The sequence below is a fragment of the Arachis ipaensis genome, chromosome B01 (assembly GCF_000816755.2).
Source record: "Arachis ipaensis cultivar K30076 chromosome B01, Araip1.1, whole genome shotgun sequence".
Lineage (NCBI taxonomy): Eukaryota > Viridiplantae > Streptophyta > Magnoliopsida > Fabales > Fabaceae > Arachis > Arachis ipaensis.
In genome coordinates, this window is record NC_029785.2 from 42,027,527 (window position 1) to 42,038,524 (window position 10,998).

The window sequence follows — 10,998 nt, forward strand, 5'->3', positions numbered from 1 at the left end:
TATTTTCTTGGGTTTAATAACTGTGTTCTCTCATCTTGGATTTCAGGGATAATTGTTAGGACTTATGGTGGTCCTGAGAACCATTACTTGGCAAATAAAGCTATCATAAGCTTAGCTGGTGGTGCAAATAATGTTGCAGCAGAAACAAGTTTTCACAGTTCTAATGGATTAAACGGTTCAACTTGGAGCCTTTTCACAAGAAATCTGAAAGTACTTGAAGCCTATGATGATGAGTATGGTGGAGTTGTCATTGATCCAGATAGGTTGCCAACCAATCCGTCTGTTTTTGCTCGTTCCCTGAATTTGTCTCTTTCACATTGGAAAAAGATGGTAAATCCTCTGCTCAATTTCTGATCCTCAGTTACAAGAACTGTATGCAAGTTGAGGAGACAAGCAACCTAGAACTTTAGGGTGTATTTGCGAGTTAGAGTTTCAGAGGGAAAGGTCTGAAGAGTAAAATGACTTTGCTTTATTCTTCAAACCTGTCCCTTTCTTCCATTTTCTGGAACACCAAAACTCGCAGACACCCCTTTGGAATAGGGTGTGAGTTCAATCCTAGGGTGGAGATTCTTCTTAAACTTGTAAAATAAGTAAACATATCTCATGGTCTTAAAATAAGTAGATGGACCAACAAGTTGATTTCTCGTGTCAGAGTTTGCTATATCTGATTAGAAAAGTAGTTACCATGGAAAATCTCACTTTAGCATCATGTGTGAATGTTCATGCTCTGCACAAACCACACCTGACTTATGAGGATTTGCAGGGAAAGAAGGGGATTTGGCTTAAGTTGCCTATTGAGAAATCTGACCTTGTTCCAGTTTCTATCAAGGTAATTTAACTTTTCACATGTTAATATGAATGAAGAATTAAAGATTACTAGTGACTAGACAGAAAAATCGTGTAAATTCTCTGCTTGTCCCTAATTATTGGATGGACAGAAAATCAACAAGTTTTAAAACCTTTCCCTCTCTTTGCATTTCTGTCGCGAGATAGTTACCAAACACATTTGGTGGAATTTTAGTCACAGGAGTGTTGAATGAAATGAACCTATGAGTAACTAACTTTGGTCTCAGGAAGGATTTCAATACCACCACGCAGAGCCGGGATATGTGATGTTAACTTACTGGATTCCTGAAGGACCTTGCATGCTTCCGGCCAATGCGTCGCATCTAGTAGGAGTTGGGGGATTTGTCATCAACGAAAACAACGAGGTATGATTGCTCCTATTACCAATCAAGCTCATTTGAAAAGTTATTACATGTTCTGAAATTTCTATATCGATTCATAAATTTGTAAAGGTGCTTGTAGTGCAAGAAAAACATTGCTCTCCTGAAATCCTTGGTCTTTGGAAGATTCCAACCGGATTCATTCTCGAGGTATACATAATTTTATAGCCGCACTCATTTAAGAAGAAAGAGATAATGAACCAATTGAGATGGTATTGAGTTATACTGAAACTTGAATTCTTTACCACTTGTCTGAAATACCAGGCAGAGGAGATATACACAGGAGCCATAAGAGAAGTGAAGGAAGAAACCGGCGTAAGTTCATGAACTTCCAAATATTCATTAACTCGTGTCGTGTACTATTTATCAACTGCAAAAACCGAGGGCTTACCTTTGATACTGGTGCTTTAAACTACAGATTGATACAGAGTTTATAGAAGTCATAGCATTCAGGTAACAACAACATTCATACTTGCAATTATGCAATCAAGAAGTTGAAATATTTTTTTATAAAATTGTGTAAATTGCAAGGAATTAGGATATATGTTTATAGATTGGTGCTGAATTTAGTGCTTTTGATCCATTACGGTTGCAATTTTCTTTGTGACTGATAAATTTAATCATCAACCGCAGGCATGCGCATAATGTGGCTTTCGATAAATCAGATCTGTTCTTCATCTGCATGCTAAGAGCCCTATCGTCCAAGATTGTTGTCGATGATCATGAAATTGAAGCTGCAAAGGTTTGATATTTACTCATTAGAGACAGTTAAAGAAAACTATATGCTGCACGCACATTTAACTATAGCATAAAGTTAGTTCAATCAATGAAATCTCATAATGCTAATCTTTTTCTTCTGAAATATTTATTAGATATGACCTATTAGGAGTACAATATTGGTGCATGCCACAGTAACTTAAATTGGAGGTGGCTGCTTCTTTTAAGTTCCTATTTGAGTTGAGGATTTCCACAACTTTGATGTGATATATGTGTGCAGTGGATGCCCCTGGTAGATTTTGTGAAGCAACCACTAATCCAAGAAGATTCCATGTTCAAACAGATCATAGACATCTTGGTCGCCCGTCTCGGGAAGCGTTATTGCGGCCTTTCGACTCACCAAGTAGTTTCAAAGTTTGATGGCAGGGTCTCTTCCCTGTACTATAATGTTATAGACAATGATGAAGATATCAACTGTGTAGGAAATTAAGCCAAGGATCTCAAAAACTTCAAAGGAAGAAAGCAAGAACCGTTCAACAAGTTCTCAAATAACAGCAACAGCCTGAAAGTTGAGCTAATTATTGCACCTTTCATCAGATATCTCCGATATATGCCCGATGTAATAATATAAGTGCAATGTTATTTCGAATGTATATAGATATCTTAAATAATAATGTATCCTACTATATTGTAAATAGAAGAGCCACGATATTTATGGGCCTTCAATATAATCATCCCTGGAATTAAAACATCATTGTATATTTGAAGGTTAACATATTAAACTGAAGTTGCAGAACTTTTTTCTTCAGCAATGCTATGTGTATAGCTACTTTTTATTTAGACCAATTATGGTAGCATTCAAGTTATTTTCTGTTTCAACATAGTTCTAAGAATAACCGGTAATAAATCTATTCAAAATATTAGATTATTGTTGAATCATTACTTCAATTAGTATATTATTGGTTTAACCTTTGACCCAATCATAATTAAAAATATATAAAATTAAAATTTACAACGCATTGTTTCGTATAACAATTAAAATTTAATTTATTAGATTTGTTCAATAGTAACTAGGTCTGGTAGAGGGTTAGCCTTCAAAAGAGGACAAAACTTTCTAGTTAGCGACTATCTACAAGTAAAATAGGAAAGATACTTGCAAAAACGGTGACGCTCAAGTTAATCGACGTCAGAAAGGTATAAGGATCAAGAAAAAGCAGCATGTTGAGTTTGAAAAACTAAAACATGATTAAAAATGATGACCAAACATTATTAGATTAATTATCAATTGGTTGTGAGATGTGTTTATTTTAGTGTGCAGAAAATAAAACAGGCCCAAGAAGTAAATAATCAAAGCCCATATACACACACAATCTGGCCCTATACTAATTTCAGATGTACCACTTCACTCATTCCAAACTTGATCTAAGAAAGCTGGACGGGTGAATCAAATGAAAGAAACAAAGATAAAATTGGCCTAATCCAAGCCCAAATTCAGTGACCACACTTAAACCTATTTCTCTTCTCACTAACCGGGCAAACAAATTAATTCCATTTAAAACTTCTTTCACTTTCACTGTATACAAACTCTCTCTTCTCTCTCCTATTCTCCTCACGTCAAATCACTCTGAAGCAAGAAGAAAGAAAAGGAAAGATCCGAAACTAGGACACGGTCAAGAACAAAAAGGTGGTTTTCGAATCCAAGCAAGACGAAATAGAAGAAGGGCTACAACAAAGGGGTAAATCTCATCTGGACAAAGTATCTCAAAAGTTGATTTCTCCATCTGTGCTTCACCAAGAAACCGTGAAGAAATCTGCTGAGTTTCAAGCATAAATCAAGCAACTATGGAGAAAGTGAAGTCAAATATGCTCAGAAGCTCATCAATGATCAAGAATCAAACTTGGGGCCAAAGAAAAGATACACGACCAAGATCAAAGGAGCTTGAACAAAAATGTTGAAAGAGAATGGGTATGTTGTATGTCACAGATTCGACATTCTCTCTCCTCTAAACACACCGCTGCTAGTTCTGATGTTGGAGAAGAAGACAACCCAAGTGTTGAACTTGGTTCAAACTTTGGAAGCTTCACTCCTGTATAATAGGGGTGAACGACCAAGGATTGGGCAAGAGAGAAAGAGCACTTGTTTAGGTTTCTATAGCTCTCTGAGTTGTTCTTGTTCTTCTCCTTCATGGTTCTCATTTTGTAATTCTTTTTCAGTTTAGTCTATTTGAGTATCATTGGAAAAAAGGCAAACATGATGAGATTTGTAAGAAAAAGCCAATGAGTGGTAAAAGGCAGAGAGTTAAACTTGGAGAAAAAGCCTAAATTATTTCAGAAATCCTTTGTTAGTATTTCTATTTTGTGTCATGATCCTGAGTGGATTCCCTTGCAAGTTGGGTTAGCACTTTACTGTTGAAAGCTAGGTTGAGTCCTAGTCAAGTTCAGACTGGGTTAAAATCTGGACTTGTCCGAGATAAGATTGGGGTATCTCCTAGGAAAAATTGGTCATTGTAATCTGTTGAAAAGATAGTGAAATTCTATCACTGTTGTGATGGAGACTGGATGTAGGCTACATTACACTAGGTAGCCGAACCAGGATACATCGTGTCATTCTCTAATCTCTTCTCTATTTTTGGTATTGCGTTATTGGAGACAAAACAGAATTATCTCCTACCGCATTAAGAGACAAAACCTTAAGTTGTTCCGTTTTCTACTCAAATAATATCTACTAAACTCAAGGTTAAAAGCTAAAGAAAAAGGAGGTAAAGATTCAACCCCTTCTCTTAGACACTAGCAATCATCAATTAGTGTCAGAGTTTGAGATCAAGCTTTGCGTCTTGGAGAAAAGATCCTGATGGCAAGCAACAAGAGTTCCAATGTGGTAGCACACACTTTAATAGAAGGACAATCAAACAACAAACTTCTATAACAACCCGACTTTTTGAAAAATTAAATAATGAGTTATTCATGATTTATTATTTTATTTAAAAAAATTATTTTCTTAAAAGTAATTAAATTAAATTTTATGATACTTTGAGTTTAAAATTCATTAGGATTTTTAAATAATTTTTATTTATTATGCGTGAGCATCTTGTACCCTTTTTTCCTTTGTTTTCTAGTCATTTTCAGTTAGAATTTATTAAGTTTTATTATATTTTAGTGCAAAAATCCTCTTTAGATGCTATTTTGAGTTGTTTTAGTATTTTTATAATTTCAATTAAAATTCAGAGCAATTTGGCAGAATTTGGAGTAAAAAGGAGAAGAGTTGGAGCTACCCATTTGGGAACTAAACACCAAGCTGGTGTTTAGCGCCAGCAAGCCCAACAAACAACAACGTCTCTGCCTCCTATGGGCGCTAAACGCCCAACTGGCGTTTAGCGCTAGGCAATCCGAGCCAAGCCCATACTTTTGGAGCATCTCTAGTGGATTTAGCTTTTATTAGTTATCCTATCTTTTATTTTTGTAATTTTTATTTACAAACAATATCTTTTAGTTTTAGGATTTATTATTTTATTTTATTTTATTTTCAAATAAAAATCAGGTTAGATATAAAAGGAAAAAGATTCACCCTTTAGGGAAACCTCTCTCTTTCGCACTTTTCAAAATCCTTGTTTTCTCTGTAAGTCATGAGCCACTAAACCTTCTTCGTTAATGTTAGGAGTTCTATTTATTTCTATGGATTAAGACTATTATTCTTCTATTTTGATTAATGTACTGAGTCAGTTTCAAGGATTACTTTCGTTCTTAATTTTATGAATCTGGGTGGAACGAGAGTATGATCCTTATTCTAGATGCGTTCTTGTGACCCTTGGGAGAGGTCTCGCACCTGAACACAGCTTGAAAATAAATTCCTCCTAAATTACTAATTACTCAAACTAATCTAGATATGTGACATATAATCCATTTATGAGCTCCTACACTGCTCATACTCCTGACTTTTATGGGCGTAGTATCTCAGTACCTCCTATAGGTGCTAACAATTTTGAGCTAAAGCCACAGTTGATCACTCTGGAGCAATAAAACTGTCAGTTTCATGGACTCCGGCAAGAAGACCCGAATTTGTTTATCTCTAATTTTCTGCAGATCTGTGACACTGTAAAGACTAATAGAGTGAATTCTTATGTTTATAAGCTTATACTCTTCCCTTTTGCTGTGAGGGACAGAGCCAAGCAGTGGCTAGATACTCAGCCCATGGAGAGCTTGGACTCTTGGAACAAAGTGGTCAATAGATTTCTAACCAAGTTCTTCCCACCTCAGAAACTGACCAAGCTGAGGGTGGATGTTCAGAATTTTAGGTAGAGAGACGGTGAATCCCCCTACGAAGCCTGAGAAAGATACAAGCAGATGATTAGAAAGTGTCCCTCAGACATATTTTTGGACTAGACCAAGTTACAAATCTTTTATGATGACCTCTCTGAGATGGCTAAGATATCTCTGGACAACTCCGCAGGAGGTTCCTTGCACATGAAGAAGACGCCTGAAGAGGTTAATGAGCTCATTGAGATGGTTGTTAACAACCAATATCTTTACTCTTCTGAGAGGAATCCTGTACTCCTGTGAAGAAGGAGTAACGAAGGTGCACACCCTGGATGCCATTCTCGCTCAGAACAAGATTATATCACAGCAGATTAGTATGATTTCTCAGCACTTGAGTGGGATGCAAGTCTCAGCTATTAATACTCAAGATGCATTTTATGATATGAATGGAGGCTTCAACCAAGGGGAGAACTATGATTATGCTCAAACCACTTCTGAGCAAGTTAATTATATGAAAAATTTCTCTAGAAATTCCAATAATGATCCCTATTCAAATACATTCAATCAGGGATGGAGGAATCACCCTAACTTTGGGTGGAAAGAGCAACCCCACAGGCCCCAGCCAAATTTCAACAACAACTCTCAGCGTGGTTTCAATAAGAACAAGTTCAATAATTTCAGTAATTGTCAATTTCAAACTTCCGAACCACAACAGACGTCCACTTAGCCTTAGAATACTCTTGACTTAGCCTCTTTAGTTGCAGAAGTCTCCAAGAGTAATCATCGTTTATATAGGAGATTAGAGCTTTCATTCGGAACTTGGAAGTACAAGTAGGTCAGTTGAGCAAGAGAATACCTGAGAGACCCCCTAATACTCTTCCTGTTGACACAGAGATAAACCCAAGAGAATAGTGTAAAGCCCTCACAATGGCTAAAGAATCCATACTGAAGAAGGAGGTGCAAGTTACTAAGGGGTCAGAGGAGAAAGAAGCTCAAGAAAAGGCTGATGTTACACTGTTACACACCCCACCTAAGGTGCCTATTCAAGAGCCTACAACACCACAACCTCAGAAGCTTCAAGAGGAGACCAAGGACAAGTAGTTCTCTCAGTTCTTGGAAATCTTTAAAAAGTTACAAATTAATATTCCTTTGGTAAGATTTTGGAGAAAATGCCTCCCTATGTGGCATTTATGAAAGGCCTACTCTCTGAAAAGAAAGCCTTAAAGGGAGATCAAATAGTGGTGCTAACCAAGGAATGTAGTGCACTCATTCAGGGTAAGCTACCAAAGAAGATGTTAGATTCAGGGAGCTTTCAGATTCCTTGTACTATTGGGAATGTCACTTTTGACAAGGCTCTTTGTGATCTTGGCTCCAGTAATCAATCTGATGCCCTTGTCTGTAATGAGAAAGCTACAAATTCAAGAGGCACAGCCTACAAGAATAGCATTGCAGATGACTGACAAGTCTCTGAGGCAGGCACATGGGCTAATGAAAAATATCTTAGTCAAGGTTGGAGAGCTATTCCTCCTTGCAGATTTTGTCATACCTGATATGGAAGAGGATGCAAATGACTCTATCATACTAAGAAGACCATTCCTGGCCATTGGAAGAGCTTTAATTGATATTGAGAGAGGTGAATTAGTCCTGAGATTATGGGAAGACTATTTGGTATTCAGGGTTTTTAAACCTTCACCATTCTTTGGAGTAGGAGATACTTGAATGCATAACTCATTACTTAAGCATTTCCCCTTGGTGGAAACCCATACAGTTTCCCCTGACATCAAACCTAAGTTTGGTGTTGGGCATCCACCACCTACCAAGGAGGGAGGAGGTCCCAAGAAGAAGGTACCCAAGGGCTAGAGGCACAAGAAGATTTTCACTGAAGACTTCTCACTTGGGATGAAAGTGGTGTTCACTAGAAGTTTAGTCCTACCTCATACAGTAAGCAGAATCCTATCTCTGGAACATGTTGAGTTAATCCATGAGAGCGTAGGAAAGAGGTTAGCAGTGAAGGAAGAGGATCTGAGCCCCTTTGACCCTCCTTCTTAGAGGAGCTAACCGTCAAGCTAGTGACGGTAAAGAAGCGCTTGTTGGGAGGCAACCCAACCATGAGTATCCTTTAGTTTTAATTTAGTTTGATTTTTATTTTTATTTTCATTGATTTTCATAAGTTTTTCTAGGTTTAATCTTGTTTGTGATCATGCACAGTGCTTAGAACAGGAGCAGAAGAACTCAGAAGGAAGAGCAGAACACCTTGGAGAAAGGAGTGTTCTGGCGCTAAACGTCAGGCTGGGCATTTAGCGCCAGGAAGGGGGCATGGAAAATTGGCGTTTAATGCCATGAAGGGAAAGCAAAGGCTGGCGTTAAATGCCAGGTGGGAGTTTAAAGCCCAGCTAGGACATTATGTTGGAGCTTTTTCACCCCACCAAGGGTGCTAAACGCCAGCTGGGCGTTTAGTGCCATACATGGTTTATTTAAAAAAAAAGTCCCATTGCTGGCGCTAAACACTAAGACTGGCGTTTAGCGCCCAGTATACTAGTTTCAAATTTGAAGGAGGGGGTTTAGCCCATGGTTAAAACCCCAACCCCCACCCACTTTGACCAGTCAACCACCTCCTTTTTCTCCCCCCTCCCCCCTTAACCACTCTTCCATCCACATTCATCTACCCCATTCCCCAAGATCACATCACATCAACCTATCCAATCCCATTAATCTCTCAACTCACCCCCCACTCCACCCAATCACCGCTCATCTTTTCCATCAATCTCTCTTCTCCATTGGTGCACGAATCCCCACACCTTTGTACAGCTGTACCAGCAAGTGCACTGGGTCATCTAAGTAATACCTAAGCGAGTCAGGGTCGATCCCACGAGGATTGTGGTTTGAAGGAAGCTATGGATACCTTGCAGGTCTTAGTCAGGCAAAATCAAGAAGTCATTGGTTTGAAGTTGTAAGAGGAATAATGTATAAAATTACTTTTTAAATTAAAGGGAATCAGTAATAGGAATATGGCTAAGGATTGGAGTTGCTTTGTCTTTCTGAATTAACTCTGGCATTACTGTCTTCTTTGCTTGTGAGTGATTTCTTCTATGGCAGGCTGTATGTGATCAATGCCATGGGCTGTGGTCATCAATCTCTTCTGCTCCAGATCAAACGCCATTGGCTGTGGTCATCCAATCTGACGGAGGGTGAATCTCTAGCAGTTCATTCTCCTAGCGATCCTACTCAAAATGCCACAAAAAAGGTCAAATCTTCTGGATCAGAGAATGCTGCTTCTTTGAGTTTTAGCCTATATCACAAAGGCCCTAATCTCCCCAGAAATTGGCTGGTGTCTCAAGAAGTCCCCAACGAAGTCATGGATTAACCATATGAAAGATGCATAATCAAACTGGCGGTTCGCGCTTTCCAGCCACGTATTCACACGAACCCAAATAGACACGGGTGATTGTCAGGCACGCGGTCCTAGTATGATGAACAGAGCTAATTGTCACTAGTCATCCTATTCACCATGTTGAAGAACGAGTATACATCTTATAAATAAATCAAACATGGATCGAAGAAGAAATAGTAATACTTTTATTAATTCATAGGACTCAGCAGGGCTCCTCCCCTCAACCTAGGAGGTTTAGAAACTCATACTGAAAGAAAATACAATGGTAAATTCAAAAATATCATAAAAGGTATTGTAAAGGTGTCCAAATAACATAAATCTAATCCCTTAAATACTAAACAATGACTAGTAAGGGTAAAACAGTCTTTTTAATGCTAAAATCCACTTATGGGGCCCACTTGGTGAGTGTTTAGGCTGAGCTTTGATTGGATCCACGTGCTATGAGGCCTCTAGGATGTTGAACGCTGGCTAGGGGGTCCTCTCTGGGCGTTTGGACGCTGGTCTCTACTTTGTGGGCGCTGGACGCCTGGAAGGGGGTAGGAAGCTGGTGTTGGACGCCAGTTTTGGGCCTTCTAATCTGAAGCAAAGTATAGACTATTATATATTGCTGGAAAGCTCTGGAAGTCAGATTTTCATAACCATTTAGAACTCTCCATTTGGACTTCTGTAGCTCCAGAAAATCCCTTCTGAATGCAAGGAGGTCAGATCCGAACAGCATCTGCAATGCTTTCTCTATCTCTGAATTAGACTTCTGCTCCAGCTCCTCAATTTCAGCCAGAAATTACCTGAAATTGCACAAAAATACAAAAACTCATAGTAGAATCAAAAAATGTGAATTTAACACTAAAACCTATGAAAACTTAATAAAAAATAAACAAAACATGCTAAAAACTATATGAAAATTATGCCAAAAAGCGTATAAAATATCCGCTCATCACCCATTAACCACATTCAAATTTTTTTTCCCTCCTACCCCTTCCCATATAACCAAACCCCTCTCTCCCATTCCCTATAAATACCCACTTCTTCACCTTTTCTCCCCAAATATCATATTACCATCTTCCATCATCATTCTTTCTTCCCTTCATACACTATCCTTTTTCCACCTTCCTTCAAGCCACATAACCCTGAGCCCCCTCCCTCCTTCCGCCATCTTTTTTTTTCGCTTTCTTATTGCCATATTACTTTCTTCTATCTTTTCTTTTCTATTTTCGCTTTTATTTTACTCGGGAATGAGCAAACCTTTTAAGTTTGGTGTTGGGCACTCTGCTTTTCCCTTTATTTTTACTATTTCTATGGCACCCAAAACTGGTGAATCTTCCTCAAGAAAGAGGAAAGAGAAGGCACCCGCCTCTGGTCTGTATGATTTCACCATGTTCTTTTCCAAGACCCACAAGGATCATTTTAATG

At 38.3% G+C, this 10,998-nt stretch overlaps 1 protein-coding gene across 3 annotated transcripts in view; it reads left to right on the top strand.

Moving 5' to 3' along the window:
* LOC107629568 (nudix hydrolase 8) overlaps positions 1-2,755 on the top strand; it is a 3,730-nt gene extending 975 nt beyond the window's left edge. Inside the window, exons 2-9 of one of the 3 annotated variants that reach the window (XM_021120649.1) lie at positions 47-330; positions 653-829; positions 1,074-1,211; positions 1,299-1,376; positions 1,491-1,541; positions 1,645-1,679; positions 1,860-1,968; positions 2,099-2,319. In XM_021120649.1, coding sequence (XP_020976308.1) covers positions 47-330; positions 653-829; positions 1,074-1,211; positions 1,299-1,376; positions 1,491-1,541; positions 1,645-1,679; positions 1,860-1,968; positions 2,099-2,104 — 878 coding nt within the window. In that variant the 3' untranslated portion in view covers positions 2,105-2,319. Of the gene's footprint in view, positions 1-46; positions 331-652; positions 830-1,073; positions 1,212-1,298; positions 1,377-1,490; positions 1,542-1,644; positions 1,680-1,859; positions 1,969-2,098 lie in introns of all 3 variants that reach the window. The other 2 variants (XM_021120646.1, XM_016332387.2) reach the window with 2 other exon arrangements.